This window comes from Mesoplodon densirostris, chromosome 9 (assembly GCF_025265405.1).
Source record: "Mesoplodon densirostris isolate mMesDen1 chromosome 9, mMesDen1 primary haplotype, whole genome shotgun sequence".
Classification (NCBI taxonomy): domain Eukaryota; kingdom Metazoa; phylum Chordata; class Mammalia; order Artiodactyla; family Ziphiidae; genus Mesoplodon; species Mesoplodon densirostris.
The window spans coordinates 7312947-7336327 of NC_082669.1; the positions used below are offsets into that span (position 1 = coordinate 7312947).

The 23381-nt window shown below is 44.3% G+C and overlaps 1 protein-coding gene across 4 annotated transcripts in view; it reads left to right on the plus strand.

Moving 5' to 3' along the window:
- GRB10 (growth factor receptor bound protein 10) overlaps positions 1-23381 on the plus strand; it is a 188523-nt gene that overhangs the window by 84179 nt on the left and 80963 nt on the right. For all 4 annotated transcript variants that reach the window (XM_060108876.1, XM_060108877.1, XM_060108875.1 and 1 more), the window contains one exon: positions 14193-14283. In XM_060108876.1, coding sequence (XP_059964859.1) covers positions 14193-14283 — 91 coding nt within the window. The remainder of the gene's footprint in view (positions 1-14192; positions 14284-23381) is intronic.

The following is a 23381-nucleotide window of genomic DNA, read 5'->3' on the forward strand; positions in this document are numbered from 1 at the left end:
CCGTATCTTGGTTATTGTAAAGAATGCTGCAGTGAACATGGGGGCGCATGTATCATTTCGAATTCGTGTTTTTGTTTTCTTTAGATACCCAGAAATAGAATTGCTGGATCATATGGTGGCTCTGTTTTTCATACTCTGAGGAGCCTCCATCCTGTTTTCCATAGTAGCTGTGCCCTTTTACATTGCTGTCAATGCACAGTTTCCTTTCACCACATCCTCTCCAACCCTTCTCGTTTCTTGTCTTTTTGATACTACATCCTGACAGGTGTACAGTGATCTCTCATTGCTTTGATTTGCATTTCCCTGATGATTAGTGATGTTGAGCATCTTTTCATGTGCCTGTTGGCCATCTGTGTATCTTCTTTGGGAAAATGTCTATTCAGGTTTTCTGCCCATTTTTTTAATAGGATTTTTTTTTTTTTTTTTTGGTATTGAGTTACATAAGTTCTTTATACATTTTGGGTGTTAGCCCCTTATATACAATTTGCAAATATTTTCTCCCATTTACTAGGGTGCCTTCTTATTTTGTTGATGGTTTCCTTTGCTGTACAAAAGCTTTTTAATATGATATAGTCCTACTTTTTACTTTTGCTTTTGTTTCTTTTGCTTTGGTGTCAGATTGAAAAAATCATCACCAAGACATCCTTAACATAAGTCAAGGGGCTTACCACCTATGTTTTCTTCTAGGAGTTTTATGATTTCACTTATGTTCAAGTCTTTAATCCATTTTGAGTTAATTTTTTGGTATGGTATAAGATAGTAGTTGAGTTTCATTCTTTTGCATGTAGCGGTCCAGCTTTCCCAACATCATTTATTGAAAAGACTATTCTTTCCCCATTGTATATTCTTGGCTTCTTTGTCATAAATAATTGACCATATATGTATGGGTTTATTTCTGGGCTCTCTATTCTGTTCCTTTGATCTATGTGTCTGTTTTTGTGCCATTATCATATTGTTTTAATTACTATAGCTTTGTAGTATACAGTTGTCCCTTGGTGTCCACGGACAATTGGTTCCAGGACCCCTCTCAGATACCAAAATCTGCAGATGCTTACGTGCCTTATATAAAATGGTGTAGTATTTGTGTATAACCTGTGCACATCCTTCCATATACTTTAAATGATCTCTAAATCACTTATAATACCCAGTACAATGTAAACACTATCTAAACCATTGGAAATACAACATAAATGTATTGCATTGCTGGTGTGCAGCAATTCAAGTTTGCTGTTTGGAATTTCCTGGAATTTTTTTTTCAAATATTTTCAATCCGCAGTTGGTTGAATTCTCACGTGTAGGACCCACGGATATGGAGAGCCAACTGTGGTTTGAAATCAGGGAACATGATGCCTCCAGCTTTGCTGTTCTTTCTCAAGACGGCTTTGGCTATTTGGGGTTTTCGTGGTTCCATACAAATTTTAAGACTATTTGTACTATTTCTTTGAAAAATGACATTGGAATTTTGATAGGGATTGCATTGAATCTGTAGATTGCTTTGGATAATATGGACAGTTTAACAATATTGGTTCCTCTAATCCATGAGCATGGAATATCTTCCATTTATGTGCATCTTCAGTTTCTCCCATTAATGTCTTATTGTTTTCAGTGTACAGGCCTTTCATCTCCTTGGTTAGATTTATTCTTAGGTACTTTATTCTTTTTGATGTAATTGTAAATGAGATTATTTTATTTCTCATTGTTAGTATATATAAATGCAATTGATTTTGTGTCCTGCAACTTTACTGAGTTCATTTATTATTAACTCTAACAGTTTTTTGATGGAGCCTGTAGGGTTTTCTATATACAATTTCATGGCATCTCCAAACAGTGAGTTTCACTTTTTGCTTTCCAATTTGGATAACTTTTACTTCTTTTTCTTGCCTAATTGCTCTGGCTACTGCTTCCAATACTATGTTGAATAAGAGTGGCAGGAGTAGGCATCCTTGTCTTGTTCCTGATCTTAGAGGAAATGCTTCCAGCTTTTCACCACTGAGTATGATGTTAGCTGTGGGCATATCATATATGACCTTTATTATGTTGAGGTATATTCCCTCTCTACCCACTTTGTTGAAAGTTTTTATCAAAAATGATACTGAATTTTGTCAAATGCTTTTTCTGCATCTGTTGAGATCATGATTTTTTAAGCCTTCATTTTGTTAATTTGGTGTATCATATTGACTGATCTGCATATGTTCAATCATCCTTGCATCCCTGGAATAAATCCCACTTGATCATGGTATAGGATCATTTTAATGTATTGTTGAATTTGGTTTGCTAATATTTTGTTGAGGATTTTTACATCTATGTTCATTAGGGATATTAGCTTATAATTTTCTTTTCTTGTGGCATCTTTGTTTGGTATTAGGGTAATGCTGTCCTTATAAAATGAGTTTGGAAGCGTTCCCTCCTCTTCTGTTTTTTGGAAGAATTTGAGAAGGATTGGTATTGATTCTTCTTGGAAAGTTTGGTAGCATCCACCAGTGAAGCCATCTGGTCCTGGACTTTGATTTGTTGGGAGGATTTTTGTTACTGATTAAATCTCCTTACTAGTAATAAGTTTGTTCAGGTTTTCTGTTTCATCATGATTCAGTCTTAGTAGGTTGTATGTTTCTAGATATTTATCCATTTCTTCTAGGTTGTCCAGTTTGTTGGTGTGTAATTGTTCATGGTAGATTCTTATGTTTCTTTGTATTTCTGTGATATCAGTTATAAAGTCTCCTTTTTCATTTCTGGTTTTATTTATTTATGTCCTCTTTTTGTCCTGCGGAGTCTAGCTAACGGTTTGTCAGTGTTGTTTATTTTTTTCAAAGAATGGGATCTTAGTTTCATTGATCTTCTCTATCGCCTTTTTAGTCTCCATTTCATTTATTTCTGTCCTAAATTTTATTTCCTCCCTTCTACTATCTTTGGGCTTTGTTTGTTCTTCTTTATCTAGTTCCTTGAGGTGTAAAGTTAGGTTGTTTACTTGAGACTTTTCTTGTTTCTTGAAGTAGGCCTGTGTCACTGTGAGCTTTCCTCTTAGAACTGCTTTTGCTGTATCGCACAAATTTTGGTTTGCTATATCCATTTTCATTTGTCTCAAGGTATTTTTTATTTTTTTATTTCTTCTTTGAACCATTGGCTGTTCAGTAGCATATTGTTTAATCTCCACTTATTTACCAGTTTTACAGTTTTCTTCATGTAATTAATTTCTAGTTTCATATTATCATGATCAGAAAATAGCACTTGATCTGATTTCTGTTGTAAATTTATTAAGACTTGTGTTATGGACTAACATAAGACCTAGCTTGGGAAATGTTCCATGGGTACTTGAGAAGATTGTGTATTCTGCTGCCTTCAGGTGGAATGTTCTGTACATATCTGTACAAGCCATGTATTCTAATGTATCTTTTAAGGCTGATGTTTCCTTATTGATTTTCTGTCTGGATGATCTAGTCATTGATGTAAGTGGGGTATTAAAGTCCCTACTATTACTGTATTGCTGCCTATTTCTCCTTTTAGGTCTAGTAATATTTGCTTTATATAGTTAGGCACTCCTGTGTTGAGTGCATAGATATTTACAAATGTTATATCGTCTTGTTGGGTTGACCTCTTTATCATTATGTGATGCCTTTCTTTGTCTCTTATTGCAGTCTTTGTTTCCAGGTCTTTTGTCTGATATAAGTATAGTTACTCCAGCTTTCTTTTGGTTTCCATTTGTATGAAATGTCTTTTTCCATCCCTTCACTTTCAGTCAGTGTGTGGTCTTATATGTGAATTAAGTCTCTTGTAGGCAGCCTATAGATTGGTCTTATATTTTTATCCATTCAGCCACCCCATGTCTTCTGATAGGAGGGTTTAGTCCATTTATATTTAAATTAATTATTGATAGGTGTGAATTTACCACCCTTTTTTTTTTCCGGGCTGTTTCTGTAGTTCCTCTCTGTTCTTTTCTTCTCTTCCTTTATGATTTATGACTTTCTTTAGTGCTTATATAATGCTTATATTCCTTTCTCTTTTTCTTTTGTATATTTTCTATATAGGTTTTTGCTCTGTGGTTACTGTGAGGCTTAATAAGTTGCATCTATAACAGTCTATTTTAAGTTGATAAGAACTTAAGTTTGATCCCATTCTAAATAAAGCTCAGCATTTTTACTCTCCCCCTCCACCACGTTTTATGTTTTTGATGTCATATTTTACATCTTTTGATCTTGTTATCCCTTAACTAATTATTTATAAGTGCCTAATTTATATCTATACTATATAATTACCTTTCAGTGAGATTTATTATTATTTCATACATTTTCTTGTCAACCCTACCCCAGCTCTTGGTCATCACTCAAACCTTTGTGCTTCTCTCTGGAGCCCATTGTATTTTTGATGTCTCCCAGTCATTGATGATGTACCACAACCTGTCAGTGTGTTTAAGGGGAGGATCTCAGCACCTCAATACAGGCTGCTTGGAAGCCAGACCCTCAGGCATTAGCTTTTAAAAGTGTATAAATATATACAGTCGTGTGGGGCCCCAAAAGTAAGCCCCGTTGGACAGACTATCTGATGGTGTCCCCTGGGTGGCCGTCATAAATACTGGGGCTCCATCTGCTCTCTGTGTAGTGCCCTAGGGTGCATCTTTGCACGAACCATCTCTCTGATTGCCAGAGTCCTGTGAATCCCAGGAATGCAGACCCTCTGGCCGCCAGAGCCAGGTGATCAGGTGGCATCCCCTGAGCAGCAACTGCTGAAACCAGGGCACCAGACCTGGAAACAGGGTACCTGTAGTATGTGAAGCTCCCCTCCAGGAATGCTGGTGCTCTGGAGTGCAGCAGAGAGAGGTTGTGAAGATGGCACCGACCTCTGAGCTGGGCTCTTGGGCAGATGAGTCCAAGCACGTGGGCCCTTCCAGATCACTGCAGTCCTGTGCATCTTGGGACATGAGCCCCTTTGGTTTTCAAAATTAGATGTTTTTTCAGGCTTGCCTCTCAGGTGCAGACCCTAAACATTGAGGTACTGATGTGGAGTTTGAACCTTTGCTCCTCGGGAGAAGCTCCAGATTTCGAGTTTTCTCCCAGCTGTGGGTCACTGAGCCAGAGGTGGGGTTTATGGCCAGGTCGTGTCCCAGCCCCTCCCTCCTGCCTTGATATGGTTTCCTTCTTGTTTGCCTGATGTGCGGGCATCACTCAGCCAGCCGTAGGCTTTTTAGGAGCAGACTGTTCCCTGTGTAGCTGTAGGGTCAGTGTGTCCGTAGGAACAGGTGAGTGCAGGATCTTCCTATGTCACCATCTTGAACTGGAATCTTCACATCCATTTTTAATAAAAATTAGTAATTGTCTGTGGCTCAGGGGAGGGTACATAAGGAATCTGGACCACACCTCCGCACCTGTATATGTTTGAAAGTTCTACAGTGAGACATACATGCCGTTGACAGAAGCGGGCTTTGGGCCATTTAGTTGCCTGTTCTTCACTAGGACAGCAGTCTCATAGCTTAGTGGATTTCCATTTTGATTTGTTTTACAGCTTTAACTGCACCTTGTGTGAAATGATAGAAGCCATGGCACTTGTATTTCCCATGTTGATTTTCAGAAGCGTTGGCTTGTTGTGCCTTAGCTGGGGGTCAGCAGTTTCTCCAGGCAGCAAGGTCAGGGGGCAGGAGGGCTACCTGGTGGGAGAGGCCTGGGGGAGGCCCAAGAGCTGCCGGGAGCTGGAGCGGGGATCCCTTGTCAGTATATCTTTTCCCTGCTCAGCAAAGGGGCAGCTGTCGGTAGGGCTGTGGGTGGCTGGGAGCCACTCTGGCTTTGTCTTAGCCGCCGCCTGGGGCTGCTGTCCTGGGACTGCCCGTTCCCCTACACCATTCTCGTGCACTGTTGGCTGGTTGGCGGGTTGGTTTTGGGTCCTGTAGTGTTTAAGTTTATTCACGTTAGATTTCTGCTTGTAGATTCTGATTGAGCATTCTCGCTTGTCGAGGACATTTCAGTTCCTCTTGTTCTGTTTTCTGTGGTGTCGATCTTTGCTCAACTTAGCAGGGTAACTAAGGGCACCTACTGTGTCTTTATTCAGGTCCCTGAGAGATTGTATACAGGCAGGTGTGAGGACAAATCCCTGGGATGCCCACTAGAGAGAGATCTTGTTTACGGACTTCTTGTCCCTGTTGCTTACTGACCATCACTGGACACCTGGTAGCGTTAGTCACTCGACAGACCCTTTGTTTACATCATTTTAACTTAATCATCCCAACCGACCTGTGAGGTCCCCATTCTGCCCCAAGGAAGCACAGAGATGCAGGAAGTTGCCCAATGTCACAGGACTAACCAGCAGGTGGGAAACTGGGATTTGATCCCAGAGTCTGGCCTCACCTGTTCATTCCCATTTGTTACCCGGCAGATGCTGTGCTGACTGTTACACTCCGGTCTCATCAAATTCTCCTAGCTGCTCTCTGAGGCATATGTGACCCCAGAACCACTCACCTGCCCAGTGAACGTTTTCTGGTCCCTGGAGCAGTGTTCTTCTTGAGCATCTTGTACTGTTCCACAGCAGCTTAGGCCAGGGTTTATTAGACGTGAGTGCCAGCTGACAGTTGGCCTCTTGCCTTTTCTGCGCCCAGGCTGCATTGTCAAGGTTTTTGCTGAAACACAGGTCGTTCTGCTGGCCTCCAGCAGGGGATGGTGTGTCCCAGGACAGCGTTCCGAGGCCTTGCTTCCATCCTGGGGCCTCCACCTTCACCGCCTCCCTGGGAAGCTGTCGGCGGTGAGGCTGGGGTCGGGCTGGGGGTGGGAGGAGGGGACAGTGTGGACGGTGCTCTAGGGGAGGAGGGGTGCACCCTCCTTACTTCTCACTTTAATTGAAGCAGGGCAGCGGGGTGAGGGGTAAGTGACCTCGGTCCTCTGGGCTGTCACAGAAAGCTCCAGAAGGGGGTGCCTTTTGGGCTGGACCTGGAGGATGAGCAGACGGTGTGTATGGAGGGCAGAGGATATTCCAGACAGTGAGGACTCCACAGAGAGCAGGAGGGGGAGGCACACGACTGTGGCCCCTGGAATGTCCCAGTGAGTGAATCAACTAAGGTAAGGAGCTCAGACTCCAGCTCAGACTCAGGACTGAGCAGGGCCCTGGAGTCTGCATTTCTCACTTGTTTTTCCAGGTGAGATGCGCATGATGCTCCGGGAATGACAGGGAGGGGCCCAAGCCCTGTCGCCAGGCCCCGTGGGGTCCTGACCCCAGCTTGAGGCACTTTTTAGATGTAATCTTTAAACCTGCAGGTTCCCCCCTGCAGCCCCTCCATGGGCAGAGGCCTCAGCAGTGGGCAGTGGGCGCTCCTGGGGGGCGAGGAGGACAGGTCCAGGGTGGGACTGGAGGGTCCAGAGGAGCTGGCCAGGTTGGTGCCCCAGCCTGGAGCCAGCAAGAGGCCCGAAGGAGCAAGCCTGGGGGCATTCATGTGACCCCAGAAGTGGGGCTCACTAAGGAACTTTCTAGAGGAATCGCACGGCCGTGCTGGAGAATCGGCCCATGTCTGGCCTCTCCTGCCTGCCCCTCCGCGCCCTGTGGCTCACCCCCCACCAGCTCCCAGGGCTCAGTGAGGCTTGAACGAGATCACTTAGCACGAGGTCACCCTGCAGGAGGAAGGTGTCTAGGCCTTGCTCGCTTCCGACTTTGGAAAATGTTTCTAAAGCACGTGGGTTTGGGGATCCAGCACTAAATGGTGAAGTGACCCATATGCAGCTTTAGTGAAGGGACTCCCAGCCTCCCACCTCTCCGAGGGGTAAACAGCACTGTGACCAAGGACTGTGCTTTAGAGAAGCATCGTCGGCCAGTGGCCACCTTCAGAGAAGAACCCTCGCCTTCCTCTGCAGGCCCTGGGCCTCCTGCAGACAAGGAGGCTGTGTAGTGCTGGCCCTGGGCCCCGGCCTGGCCACTCTGACCTCCTCACCCAAGAGGGAGGCCCACCGACCTGAGACGGGAGAACCCCCCCAGGCAGACCAAACTAGCCCTGGAGGAGACCAGGCCAGCCCAGCGAGAAGACGTTACCCTCGTTCCAGTTTGTAGTATTGTGCACTTCCTCTGCACTTGACCTTCCGGCACTGTGGGAGTTTCTGTTCTACGCCGCGGTGGTTAACTTCTCCCGCCCAGCGGCCTTCATGCTCTGGCTTTAGTTTACAAACACCATCATTTCCCACACTATTTCATTTCTCTTGGCTTTGCAAGAGAATAGAATTCTCGTCTGAAGCTTCTATATGCTGACTTCGACCTGGGAGTTTTATATACGAACAAATGAGGCAATTGTCGAGATTGTGTTCTTACTGCTGTAATTTGTCAGGCAAGCCCGTCAGATTTCGAACGGTACTTTAGGTGTAGAGTTTGCCGGATAAACTAGAACGTGCCAAGTTAAATTCAGATAAACCACAACATTTTTTTAGGATGAGCCCCATGCAACATTTGGGACATACACCAGAAAAACTATGAGTTGTTTGTCAGAAATTCAAGTTTCACTGAACGTTCTGTATTTTTAGTTGCTAAATCTGGTCACACTATTTAGACAAGGTTGCCTTAAATTAGGTTAGAAGGTTACTTGTCTTCTGAACAGAGGTCTCGGTGGGGTCTGCTGTGGACATCACTGAAAAGAGGTGTTCTCAGGAGGGCAGCATGTTGGGTGACTGGCTCTCAGGATGGCATGTGCACGGGAAACACCGAGGTGTTTGTTTACCTGTCAGGCCACGCCCAGCCCCAGAAACGCCTTGAGCAGGGCCTCGGGTCAGCTGGACCCCCAAACCCTTTGAAATATGTGGGGTATCACAGCTTCTTGGTTTATACTTTCGATGCTTGTGTGGTCTGATTTCAGTCAGATGGTCCACTCCCAACATTCGTGTTAGTAATGGGTAGTAATTACTTAAATATAAGGAAATATTCCAGATGAGAAGTTTAAATAATCTAAGCAGACTTTTGTTACCAAACGCAGGTCCATGTGCCCGACGCACAGTGAGGCCAAACTACACTGAAATATTGGAGTTTGGAGCAGAGAGGTTTATTGCAGGTCCACGCAAGGAGGTGGGTGGCTTATGCCCCCCAAAAACCCCGAACTACCCTAAAGGGTTTCAGCAAAGCATTTGTAAAGGCCAGGTGAGGGAGGGGCATGGTTGGTTTAGTTTATCTGGCGTTAGATAGTTTATCAGGGTTAGTTTATCTGGCAGGCTTCTTGGTGTCAGGATCCTTTGATCTTGCAGCTGTCCACATATGTCAGTTCACAATGTTCCTGTAAACCTTCAGCAAGGTGAATGTTACTCTCTGTTCTGCAACTTTTTATTTCTATATGAATGGAAAAGTGTTATATCCTTAAGGGTCAGAGCCTTGAGAATGGGCTGTCCTGTATATTTCAGGCTCTAGGCAACATTCTTAACTGGAAGCAAAAGCAATAGAGGACAAAGGTTAAAGTCAAAGAAACAGATCCAACATGGAGTCAGATTTGTTCTTCCCTATGACACTTTGATGCTACTTGTTTAGAAGAAAGTGGCTGAGGAACTCAGGTAAAAGCAGCAAAGGGGGAAACGTATGCTGATGATAAAGGCTCCCAGCAGCAGGGAGCATGGGAACCTGGGAGCTAGCCCAGGAAGGAGCAGGTCTGTGGCACCAATGAGGAACGTAGACCCCTGTGTGCGTGGATTGTAACGTGTGATGTGAAAGTGACCTTCCAGACCAGGCACGAGGGTGATAAGTGGGCCTGCGTGGACTGGCCAGTTTTTGGCCTCACCTCTTCCTGCCCTCCAAAATAGACGGCAGAGGGATGAAAGAGGATGCCCCCAGTCGGGGAAGAAGCCAGGACAACACCTAAATGGATGCTTCAGTGTAAGATAATGAGCCCCAAAGAAAAGTTCAATAAACTTGACTGCATTGACTTAAACTCTGAGAATCAAAACATAGAGTTAAATCTCAGACAAGGTGGGAAAAGTATTTGCTACAAAGAGGACCAACCTTTGTTTCTTAGCACATAAAGAGCTCATCCTGGGAGATTAAGAAACAGACCGACATTTCTGGGGAGTCCAGGGCCTCAGGGCTGGTGCCCTCCCAGCGGTCCCGCAGGCGGCGTGCAGCCCATTTGACAGATTTTGCCAACTGACTCAGCGAGTCCAGACGCTGGTCCCAAACCCTCAGCTGGGTGATGGGGGCTGAGGTTCCTTCACAGAGGCTCCTGGGAGCCCTTGCACTGGTCCAGCTGGCCTGTCAAAAAAAGGGTAGTCCAAAAGGAGAAACACAAAGGCCTGATAAGCATATGAAAAAAATGTCCAACTTCAGGATTTAAGACCTGCTTGTGAAAACCACAGGATTAGGCCACTGCCTGCCTCTGGGCCTGACTGGCAAGATAAAAATTCCAGAACAGTCACCATCACAGTGTTAGCTGCCTGGGGTGCTGGGGAGAGGGCAGGTCTCTGTTTCAGGTGGAAGCAGGGTGAGCGAGAGCTTGGCAGCGTGAGTCTAGACTCAAAACAAAGCACCTAACTCTTGACCTAGACCGTCTGCCTCTGGGGATCCTAAGCGAATAATCAGAAATGTGGACAAGGTTTTATGCACACAAGTATTTGTTTGATTGTATTTATGTTATCTGAAATTTGCAAATGGCTGAAAGTGTTTCCCAGAGTAGTTTAGAATCTGTAAAAATGATATTTACCAAGGTTTTAAAATAACCTCTTGTGATGTAAATTGGGGAAAAACCACAAAGTTGTTTATACCATGTGATTTCCGCAGTGTCCAGCTATGCATAGTAAAGCTGCAAAGTCCAGGAGAATGCTACCTTACCCCGCTGTCATGGGATTTAGGCTAATTTTTGTGTCTGCTTTGTAGTTCCAAAATTTTATATGGGTGGTTTTAAGATGTAGAAAAGAAGGAAAAAATATTTCTCTCAGATGGTAAAGAGCCGATTGGATGGAGAAACACTGGGCTGTGGAGGTGCTGAAAATAGGTGGGGTGACCCCGGACGGGGAGACTGCTGAACCTCTTGGGCTGGGGGACCACCCTGTACTCTAACCTTGACCGCCCAGCCCCGCCTCAGCACCTTGCGGGCGGGGGAGGGGGGCAGTCTGAGTGGCACCACTCTTGCCTCCCAGACGCCATGTTCTCCAAACTAATCCCTCTCCTCTCTCCCAATCAAAACCTTACTTTCCTCTCCCGTTGCGGAGCACAGGCTCCGGACGCGCAGGCTCAGCGGCCATGGCTCACGGGCCCAGCCTCTCCGCGGCATGTGGGATCTTCCCGGACCGGGGCACGAACCCGTGTCCCCTGCATCGGCAGGCGGACTCTCAACCACTGCGCCACCAGGGAAGCCCTAAACCTTACTTTCTTAACAAAACTCTACGTTCGCCAGTTGGGTATTAATGAAAGAAATCGTGTTACACAGCTACTTAATGGGGTACGCTAGAATGATGAAAGGGTTGATGGGGAACGTTTGTCGCCATGGAAAATTTCAGAAAGCTACGTTAAATATAACAGTAGGTGTCATGACTGTGATTCCGTTTTTTATCAGAATCATTTGTAACCCCCATGTGATTCAAATAAAACGTATACGCTATCCATAAATAATTCAAACATTGCATCTGTACACACTCTCCGTGTGTGCATTTTTTTTTTCTCTGAAAGAACAGCCCAGAAACTGCTGATAGGATAACATCCTTGGGTGAGAGAAGAGAGGTTCATTTTCACTTTTGTCTTTATAGTTTTCTTTAGCGTCTAGAATTTCCTAACTAGCAAGCATTATGTCTGTGATTAAAAAAGCCAAAAGAGGGCTTCCCTGGTGGCGCAGTGGTTGAGAGTCCGCCTGCCGATGCAGGGGACACGGGTTCGTGCCCCGGTCCAGGAGGATCCCACATGCCGCGGAGTGGCTGGGCCCGTGAGCCATGGCCGCTGAGCCTGTGTGTCCGGAGCCTGTGCTCCGCAACGGGAGAGGCCACAACAGTGAGAGGCCCGCGTACCGCAAAAAGAAAATAAATAAATAAATAAATAAATAAGCCAAAAGAGAGCTATTCCTTTTGAAGGGGGAGTGCAGAGAGAGAGAAGCAGGTGAAAATCTCTCCCTTACCAGAGGTCTTCGTTCAGTGTTCCCAGGTTTTCTGGAGGAAGGTGTGAAGGCGGCTGTGCTCCCCGGAGAGCAAGCATCTTCTCTCCCTTCTGGACTCTCTCTGTGCAGCTCCCCACTCTGCCCTCCCTCTTGGGAGTGGCCCCAGCGGAGTGTGGACCAGACCCACCCCTGTGGGCACACAGTGGGGTTATCACCCATCCTCTCCTACACCCGGGCAGGCCAAGACTCTGGATGCAGAAGCCACTGGCCAGGGGGTGGGGGGACCACTCAGGCCATAAAGTGTCTTGTCAGAATAATGTGCTTTTCTGGAGTTTCTTGTGTGAGCAGCTTGGGCTGGAAGGCACTTGGGTTCTGGAGCCCAGCTGTCTGGGGTCCAGTCCCAGGGCTGCCCCTGACCACGGGGTGATAGTGGGTGGATGCTCCTTCCCTGCCTCAGCTTCCTCATCTATGAAATGGGAGTTCGCTGGCAGCATAAGCTCCACGCCATGCCGGCACCCAGGGTGTGGTGGGGGGGGACTTTGCACGTGCAGAGCTTTGTGGTACAAGGATGCTGAAGGTAGCTACTTGTACTGGTGTCCATTTTTATTAATATTAATAGATTTTCCATGCAGATCTTATACTTTCTGACACAGTTCTAAAACCTTTCCAATTACAGAGGCAGTATATGTGCATTTATAAAAATTACAAAAGCTTCTTAAATCTACCAGAGAAGTCTGTCATCTCTCCACCCCAAGTTAATCACTGCTAATACTTTATTTTAAGCATGTAAATATTTCACAGGCCCATTTTCTTTGTCCATGTTTTAATGTATCTTTCATTGACTTGATTATAATCCCATGAAGATGTTTTTCTGGAGTTGTGGGTTTGGTTTTTTGTGTGTGTGTGTGTGTGTGTGGTACGCGGGCCTCTCACTGTTGTGGCCTCTCCCGTTGCGGAGCACAGGCTCCGGACGCGCAGGCTCAGCAGCCATGGCTCACGGGCCCAGCCGCTCCGCAGCATGTGGGATCCTCCCGGACCGGGGCTCGAACCCGTGTCCCCTGCATTGGCAGGCAGACTCTCAACCAATGCGCCACCAGGGAAGCCCTGGAGTTGTGGGCTTGGTTTTAATGTTGCTGTTTTAACTTTTGCCAAAAATTTTTCTCACCTGAGGTCTAAAAAATGCCACTGAATATACACACTACTATGTATAAAATAGGTAACCAGCAAAGACCTGCTGTACAGCACAGGGAACTCTACTCAGCGTTCTGTAATAACCTACAAGGGGAAAGAATCTGTAAAACAATGAATGTATGTATATATATATACTGAATCACTGTGCTGTACACCTGAAACTAACACAATATTGTAAATCAACTAGACTCCAATAAAATTAGAAAAAAAAAAGAAAGAGAAAAAATAGAAATAGAAACAAAATACAATAGAGAGGGTAAAAAAAAACTAAAAAATTATTCTTTGAAAATATCAATAAAATGTATTTCCCATCAATCAGTGAAACAAATCAAGAAACATCCCACCAGCAACCAGTAACAGGAAAATTAGTGACATCTCTTCAGATAGTAAAATAAAATCAGAGGATGTTATGAATAATATGCCAATAAATTTGGAATTTTAGATTAGACAAGCGCCTATAAAAATATAACTTATTAAAACTGATATAGGAAAATTTTAATCTGAATAAATCTATACTATTAGGAAAATTTCTTTTTGCAGTGCCACTGAGCTCTGGACACTCTGTGGAGGGTCCAGTTATAAAACAGTCGCTGGGCATTTCCTTGCCAGGTAACAGACCACCTAGGGCTTGATCACCAGTAATTGTTACAGAAGATGCCTGTGCTCCATGGAATGCTAATTCTTTACATTCATGGCTTAAACCCTGCAGTTGACAGTAATTCTTTTTGAATTGCTATTCAGGGAAAGCAATTTAAGCCAAAAAGAAGGAGTCACTTTTTCTTCCAGCTCCCTAGCCAGCAGGCTGTCCCTTTTTATGATGAACTTTCCTTTTACTGCGTATTTTAAACGACTGTCGTTCAAAACTAAAAAAGTAAATAAATTGAGAAAGTAAGAAATGGAGGAAGAAAGAAAAGAAATGCTGGGGGCGGGTGGATGTGACCCCTGTGAAGTGCTTCTTTTGACCAGAGCCTTTCCGCACCTGTCTTTCCAGGACCAGGTGGAACAGACATCTCCTCGCCGTCCTGGAAATCTGGCAGGACCCGGCTTCCCAGCGCCGCCTGACCGGCTGGCGAATCACCAAGGTAAGGACGGAGTCACAAAAGCTCCCTGACACAGATGCCCTGACTCTCTCACTACAGCTTTGCAGCGATGCTAGGCTTTGTATTCTAAGAAACTGTTCCTGACTCTGCTATAAGAAGATGCTGACCTTAGCTCTTCTCTTCCCCTTTAAGGAAAATAAATTCTATAAAAGAGAGAAATACTCGGTTATGACATCTTCCTATAGTTTCTTTCAATGAACCAACTTCAGTGAGCAAAACTTCCAAATAGATTTCATGTGAATTTTCCCAGGATTCAACTTCAAGGCAACCTTAGAGGCCCCTCCATGGTGGGACCCTCTTGATTTTGGTGTTTTTATTTGCACTTAAGCTAGTTTTGCGTGTAGGTACCCTTGGCAGTTCTCTACTTTCCTAGGATTCCTTCTGTTTCTTCTGGTTAATTTCTGACGGGATCACCGTGGGGAAGAAGGGAATGTCTTAAATGGTTACAAGGTCTGGTAACTTAGGTCTAATAAACCCCAGCTTTCATGTAGGACAGGACTTAGGAAGAGAATTGGTCTGGTCATGAGGTGGGACAGGAAAAGCACACATGGCTGGTGGTGGAGAGTTTAAGTATCAGAAATTGGAGGGTTCCGAGCTGGTAGGAATTCGAATAATCAGATTTTCTTAATTGCCTAAGGAGAAAGAGGATGACATTTAGCAAAAATAAAGTCTGGGAGCTGGCCATGAAGTCAGAAGGATGTTTTCTCGAGCATTAGAAGATTTATAAAAGCTGTCGGGATTTCCTGTGTCAAGCGTAATTTTAGGTGCCCTTTTAGAAAGCTCTCACGCAAAGTGATGTGAGGGGAGTGCCAATTTGATCACATCGGCTTTGAAACTCAGGGAAGTCTTAACTTATTACATTTCACTGCTTACAGTGAGTGACCTGGGGTCTGCGTGTCTCGGCAGCTGCGGCTGGGCCCGAGGGAGTGAGCGGACGTGACTCCAGGCTGAACTCAGCTCCCCAGACAGTTCAGGCTTTTAAGCCATCATGACATTGACCACCTTTCCCTCTAGTCATCAGTAATTCTGCACACACGGCACATAAAACAGGCAAATCAAAAGGACTCAGCCTGGCCCTGACACGGGACGGAGATGCCCCCAGAGCAGTGAGCAGTGCTGACTCCCGTGCCCACCAGGCTGCAGGTCCCAAAGCCACCACCGACGGCAGCGGTTCAGGTCCCAGGGAATAGTAGGGGCCGAGCTCCTGCAGCTCGCTGGGAGCTGGCGTGGGGCACGCCCCCTCCTGAAAGACCCTGGAAAACAGTGCATGTGGACCTACGGCCAGGCAGCTGGCATGGCCCTGCAGCACTGCAGCCTTCCCTGAGGAGGTCCCTGAGCGTCCCAGTACCCCACCCAGCACACGGGAGGGTGGGCAGGGGGCGCACAAGCACAGCCCAGCCCAGGTACCACTGCACGCCGGTGTTCCCGGCACGGGAAGCAGTCTGCTACTAGGCAGCGCCGCTCCCGGGATCGAGAGATTGCCACTTTACACGTGCAGATAAGTGGCTTTGTAATGCCCTGGAGATGAAAACAAGAATAACATCCACCAGAGAGGACAAGAAACTCTGAAACACAATGGGAAGAAATGAAGCAAGAAGGGGGGGTGTGAGAGAGAGTCCCTGAGAAGTTTTGGAAATGAGATGAATAGCCATTGGCATTTCCAAAATGCTGAATTTGGTCTAAAGAGAATGGATGAGCTGGAGCCACCTCCCTCTAGCCCAGAGTCACGGGAAAACGTGGACGGGCCATTGGACACGGTCATTTAGACGTGCATGAGGACAGGAGAGTGGAGGGAATGGGGGTGGGGTGTGAAGAGATGCTGGCCAAGAACGGGCCAGAAATGAGAAGACGGAGCCCCCCGACTGCACTCAGAGAACTAAGGGGAAAAATGACGGTTCATCCACATCTAAAAGCATTTAGCATTATTCCAGAAAATGGAAAACAAGGGAAAATCCAAAGGGAAGCAGCAGATTTCACAACCCAGGAATGGCCACTGGATGGATGGCCGACTTGGGCCCAGGAGGAGACAGAAGACAATGCAGGAGATTTGTAAGGTGTTGAGGGAAAAAGAACTGTCCGCCTAAGATTTTATACCAACATCTTGTGAAGGCAAAACAGAGCTTTCAGATGAAGGTTGAGACAGTTTATTACTGGCAGTCCTCACTAAAAGAATGAGTAAAAGTTGTACTTCCAGAAGAAGAAATGTGGGTGGCGAGGAAGGCCTGGAGCGTGAAAAGAGTAACGGGCCGAGAAAGAAATGCTGTGTCGTAAGTTGAATTCTATGTGAATTGTTAGAACTAGGTTAAACTAAAACTTTGGTGAATTAGCCATTGGGAATGAGTGTTAAATGTGTGATGGAATCATAATAAGACCCTAGTTAGGATAAAAGGAATGTAAAATGACTTGAGACTACATTAGAAAAAAAGATAGTTATGTATTTTAAAATATTAGGTGCAACTAAAATATTGACTGTAATTACTCAAAGAATATGTGTATAGTCTGTAGTTTCTAACCTAGCAGAAAAAAATATAAGGGAATCTACAGTTTATAAAAACAACCAACATCAAGCAGAAAAGGATGAAAAACCAGATGTGAACAAAAAAGGATGTCAAACAGGAAATATAAAATACGAGGATTATTATTTATATATAATTATGGTATATAATTATAGTATTATTTATATATAATTATAGTAGTGTTATTGTATTATTTATATATAATACTGTTAGGATATCTCTAATAGTATTAACAGGTTCAAATTAGTAGAAATACGTAGAACCCTGCACCCAACAGACAGACACTTGATTCTTCTCTAAAATCCATATAACTTTTTAAAAAGTTGACCATATATGGAAAGTTGAACTGAATTGTAAACATTCTGTTTCATGCATGCCACGGTCTTTGACCCAGTGTGATTAAATCAGAAGTCAACAGAAAAAGTTCAAAACAAAACATGTAAACATATTGTGGAAACATTACAAAACCTCCTTACTTCACTCATGGTTAGGAGATCACAATGAAAATATCAGTCGTTTAGAACTGAATGAAAACGGCACGTACTACAGTTTGGAAATTATAAAATGCTGCAAAATGGTATTCAAGACTAAATTTCTAATCTTTAAAAGGAGGAAAAATTGAAATTAGAAGAATGAAAATGGAATAACTCTAAGGAATGTAAAGGAAGTCATTATAAAAGTTAAGATCAGAAATCATTGAAATGATGAAGAAAATATCAGTAGACAGAAACAGAACTAAAGCCGGTGTTTCCTAAAATCTACCAAAATCACAGACGCTCAGGAGGAGGAAGGACGTGCAAGAAAATCATATGAAGAGCACGTCACAGATAAAAGAGTGTCGTGAAATGAGAAAACCATGAACAACTTTATGCCAATAAATGTGAATGTATGAGGGAAATGGATAATTAATGTATTGCAAAAATATACAGACAAAATTGCAACACCAAATGCTGGAGAGCCTGTGGAGCAACAGGAAGTCTAATCATTGCTGGTGGGGATACAAAATGGTGCAGCCACTTTGGAAGATGGTTTGATAGTTTCTTACAAAACTAACCATCCTCTTACCATAGGAGACAGCCATTCATGTTCCTTGGTATTTGCTCAAATGAGTTTTGAAAATTTATGTCCACCTGAAAACTTGCACACAGATATTTATAGCAGCTTCAATCATAATTGCCAAAAGGTGGAAGCGACCAAGGTGTCCTTCAGTAGGTGATGGGTAAATAAACTGTGGTGTAATATTATTCAGTGTTAGAGAGAAATGAGCTATCAAGCCATGACAGGACACAGAAAATCTTAAATGCATATTACTAAGTAAAAGAACCAGTTTGAAAAGGCTACATACTGTATGAGTCCTACTGTATGACATTCTGGAGAAGGGAAAGCTATGGAGACAGAGGCAACAGTGGGGAAAGATGAACAGGCAGAACAGAGAGGGTTTTAGGGCAGTGAAAATACCATGTGTGATGTTAGAATGCTCGACGTCACTACGGATACGTTTGTCCAAACCCATGGAATGTACCAAGTTTCACCAAAGGTGAACCCTAAAGTCTGCTGTGGACTTTGTGTGATTTTGATGTGTCAGTGTTGGTTCATCCTTGGTAAAAAGAAAACAATGTACCATTCTAGTGAGTGATGGTGCTCGTGGGCAGCTATGCATATGTAGGGAGTACAGGATAAATGGGAAACTCTGCAACCCCCTCTCAATTTTGTTGTATACCAAAAACTGCTCTAAAAAAAAGGCTTTAAAAAAAAAAAAACAAAAAAAACCTGATTGCATCTGAAAGAAGAAATAGCCTAGAGATTACCTAAGAAAACCAAGAATGTTTTTCTTCTGTGCCATGTGAATTAAACATTATGTGACCTGATGGAAAATATAGCTCTGTGAGTACAGACAGCACTCAAAAGTTTTAGGTGGAGAATCCTGAAGGAATAAAGAATAGTTGAAAGGGAGAAACGAAACATAGTTGACACTGGGAGAAATACCAAATTTTAATAAAGAACTCTGGCAGAATGGAGTCAGAAAATAATACCACCTCCTCAGAGATGCTCAGGGAATTCTGCAAATGAGTGTCATGGAGCCTTCAAAAAACAAATAATTTCTCTTTTTATGCCAGTGGCTGGAGAGAGAGAGGAGAAAAGCTCCCCCACTCATTTTATAACGTTCTGTAGTTTTGTAAGAGACAGTCCAAGAAAGCCAAGTACAGGCCTATTTCACATTTTAACATACAACCAAAAAGTCTGTGGAAAGCACTGAGGAATCACATTTAACAGTTTATCTTAAATAAAACACGGAACAAACAAATGTTATGACCAAATTGGATTTATTATAATAATGCAAGGATGCTTTCCCATCATTAGACTATGAACACATTTAACACGTGAAAAGATTAAAGGAAAGAAAATGGTCATTGGACCGGAGACAGTTATTTAATACAGTTCTCCACTCATATAACACAAAACAAACAGTAACAACCAAACTCTTACTCAACCAGTACAGATCTTCCTTGACTTACATGCCTATAAACTGATTGCAATTTGATAATATCGTTAAGTCAAAAATGCATTTAATACACCTAACTCACTATAGCTTGGCCTTGCCCACCTTAAATGTTTTCAGAATGGTTTCATTAGCCTACAGTTGGGCAAAATCTAACACAAACCTATTTTACAATAAAATGTCGACTATCTCTCGTAATCTATTGAATGCTGTACTGAAGTGGAAGGCAGAATGGTGGTCTGGGTCCAGACTGGTTGCAAGTGTATCAGTGGTTTGCCCCCGTGAGCTGGGCTGCTTGCTCGGACCCTGAGGCTCCCTGCCCAGCGTCACGAGAGAGGATCGGACAGCATGTCACGAACCCGGGAAACGATCAAAATGCAAACTTCGAAGTACGATTCCTACTGAATGCGAATCACGTTCTCACCATGTTAAAGTCAAAAAATCCTAAGTGGAAGTACCATTAAGTCAGGGACTGTCTGTAGTAAAAAGAAACCTCTGTAACCGGTTGAAAGTCTGTTTGTTGAAGATACACAGCATCCAGCATCCACGGTGGAGAAGTATGAGAGTCATGTCCGTGAAAGTCAGGAATGACACAGAAAGGCCTGCTGTGACAAGAGGTCTTCACCAGTGTCGTAAAACAAACACAGAACCAGAAATGCAGACACCAAAAGGAAGAAATGGAATTGGTGCCTCTCTGCAAATACTATCTTACAGAAAAACCCGAACAAACTTTTTGGCCAACCCAATAGTATCCAAATAGAAAATTCATTTAAAGTAAATGAGTTCTGCAAGATGGTAGATAGGTGAGATCAACAGACAAAATGTAAAAATACCTTGTGCAACGGTAGAAAACAATCAGGAAGTGTAATGCAAATAGAAATCCCACCTACATAATTACAAAAATGATAAGGTATTCTAGAAATAAATTCAACTAGATTACTTGACGTTCTAAGATGTTTTTCAAGGACATAAAAAAGACCTATATAAGTGGAGAGTTATCCTGTGATCACAAATGAGAAGACTTAAATAGTGAAGATGGTAATGTCTTCCCGAGTTTATGTTTAAATTGAATGCAGTTGCGAGCAAGTTTCGAAGCGTTTGGTGTGACCTGATAGATGGTTCCTACCTCTAATGTGGATGTGTGAAAACTCCATAACAGCAAAGAGAAATTTGAAGATGAGCAAAGCATACGTAGGCAGGAAGGGGTGATTTGCACCATCAGGTAGCAAGGCTGCTTATGAGACCTTACAGTTAGGAAAGCATGTTGTTGATTCAAGGACAGACAAATAGACATCCCATAGAGACCCACACAGTTACGGAAACTCAGTACAGCACAGAGAAGTTGTGGTAGAGCCCTGAGGACAGGGGGCCCGTGACTCCTCCAGGGGTGGTGGGCATGGAGGTTGGGGGGAAAACTGGATCCCTACCACGTATGATCCACAGCCATCGATTCTAGGGGGGCAAACTGGATCCCTACCATATGTGATCCACAACCATCAATTTCAGGTGAGTGACTGACTAAAAGTGGAAAACAAAATGTTTTTTTATTTTGTCTAATAATAAGAATTAGTGATTTCAAGATCTGTGAGTCTGTTTCTGTTTTGTGAATAAGCTCATTTGTATCATTTTTTATTAGATTCCACATATAAGTGATATCATATGACATTTGTCTTTCTCTGTCTGACTTGCTTCACTTAGTATGATCATCTCTAGGTCCATCCATGTTGCTGCAAATGGCATGATTTCATCCTTTTTCATGGCTGAGTAATATTCCATTGTATATATGTACCACATCTTTATCCATTCATCTATCGATGGACATTTACACAGATCTTGAAATCAAACTTACGGTTACCAAAGGGGAAACGTGGGGGGAAGGGATAAATTAGGAGATTGGGGTTGTCATATACACACTGCTATATATAAAATAGATAACTAATAAGGAGCTACTGTATATCACAGGGAACTCTACTCAATATTCTCTAGTAACCTAGGGAAAAGAATCTGAAAAATCATGGAAATATGTATGTGTATAACTGAATCACTGTACTGTACACCAGAAACTAACACAACATTGTAAATCAACTATACTCCAATAAAAATTTTAAAAAAAAAGAATTAGTGAGTAGTGAGAATCTTCATACACTCAGGCTGAGAAAAGACTTCCTAAGTAAGACTTAGCACAACCATAAAGGAAAGATGTTTGAGTCCATAACACACAAATTGCTGTACAAACCTAACAGCATCTAAAACACTGACAGGCACACTTTGGCCTGGGAAAAATATTTGCAGTGCGTATAACGTGCAAAGTATTAGTATCCTCAGTTTACTGTGAAAAATCCTATACATGAGAGAAACAATCAAATAGAAAAACTGGCAAAAAGCAGGAGCAGGCAGTTTGCAAAAGAGGCAAGCATGCTGTGTGTATGTGATGCTGCACGGTCATTTCACATGGAAACGTGGAAGTGGCTGGTCTGCGGCTGGAGGGAGCCCTGTGCTCCCAGGTCTGTGACGTGGGGCAGAAAAGCGCAGGTCTCTCTCTCTTTCAAGTGCATCCAGGTCCCGCATGCTCAGCCTTCCTTTGGCGCCCCTGCGGCCCCGCGTGTCCCTGTGCCTGTTTGTGTGCGTGGGCTGGGCTTTGCGGCGCCCAGCTGTGCAGCACAGAGGCCAGTGCCTTCCCGAGCCGGGGTCTGCACAGCCTGCAGGAGCCTGCAGCCTGTCCTGCCCATGGTGGAGGGGGCCCTCCTGCAGCCTGTCCTGCCCGCGGTGGAGGGGGCCCTCCTGCAGCCTGTCCTGCCCGCGGTGGAGGGGGCCCTCCTGCAGCCTGTCCTGCCCGCGGTGGAGGGGGCCCTCCTGCAGCCTGTCCTGCCCGCGGTGGAGGGGGCCCTCCTGCAGCCTGTCCTGCTCGCGGTGGAGGGGGCCCTCCTGCAGCCTCTCCTGCCCGCGGTTGTGGGGGGGGCCCTCCTGCAGCCTGTCCTGCCCGCGGTGGGGGGGGGCCCTCCTGCAGCCTGTCCTGCCCGCGGTGGTGGGGGGGGGCCCTCCTGCAGCCTGTCCTGCCCGCGGTGGAGGGGGCCCTCCTGCAGCCCTGAGCCATCCCTCCTCTCCTTACCACCTCCGCGCCGAAGTTCTTCCTAACGAGACAGCTGGGGATTCGGGACAGCACTTGACAGGGACACAGCGCTGTTCTTTCTTGCTTCCTTAATCTGCAAGGCATCCAGGTGCTCCAGCTCTCGGCCTTAGGTGTCTGCGAGGTGTTTGATCTGGTCCTTTGCAAGGGACCTGATGTTTAGAATAAAAGATCTGCCATGACGTTCCTTGACCCGTTCCTTCTCTCTGCAAAGAGGATTGAATGCCCTGGTTTCTGTTAGCTCGTTCCTACACTAAGCAGCTTCTTTTTGTGTGACGGTTGTTAAAAACGCTTCAGACATTTCCTAGCAGCGATCTGCAAAAGGGATGTGTCTTCTTTGGAAAGCGGGAGGTTTTGCAATAGCTGGAATTAATTACCCTTGATAGTATTTTAAAAATATATTTTTTTAATGAGGGTAAAATATATATACCATAAAATTTACCATTTTAACCATTTTTAAGTGTGTTTCAATAGCATTCAGTACATTCACGGTGTTGTACAATTCTCACCACTATCTATTTGAAAAATGTTTTATCATCCCAAACAGAAACTCTGTACCCATTAAGCAAGAATTCCCCCAGCTCCTGGTAACCTCTCTTCTACTGTCTTCTGTCTCTGTGAGTTTGCCTTTTCTAGGTACCTCGTGTGCGTGGACTCATACACTATTTGTCCCTTTGTGCCTGGCTTGGTTTACTTGGTATAGTGTTTTGAAGGTTCATCTTGGTTGTAGCACGTATGAGAGTTTCATTCTTTTGGTAGCTGAATTATGTTTTGTTGTCTGTAGACCACATTTGTTTATCACTTCATCTGTCCGTCTACCCTGTCTGCCTTCACCTTTTGGCTGTTGTGACTAATGCTGCAATGAACACGGGTGTGCACATACCTGTTTGAGTCTCTGCTTTCAGTTCCTCTGGGCATATACTTAGGAGTGGAATTG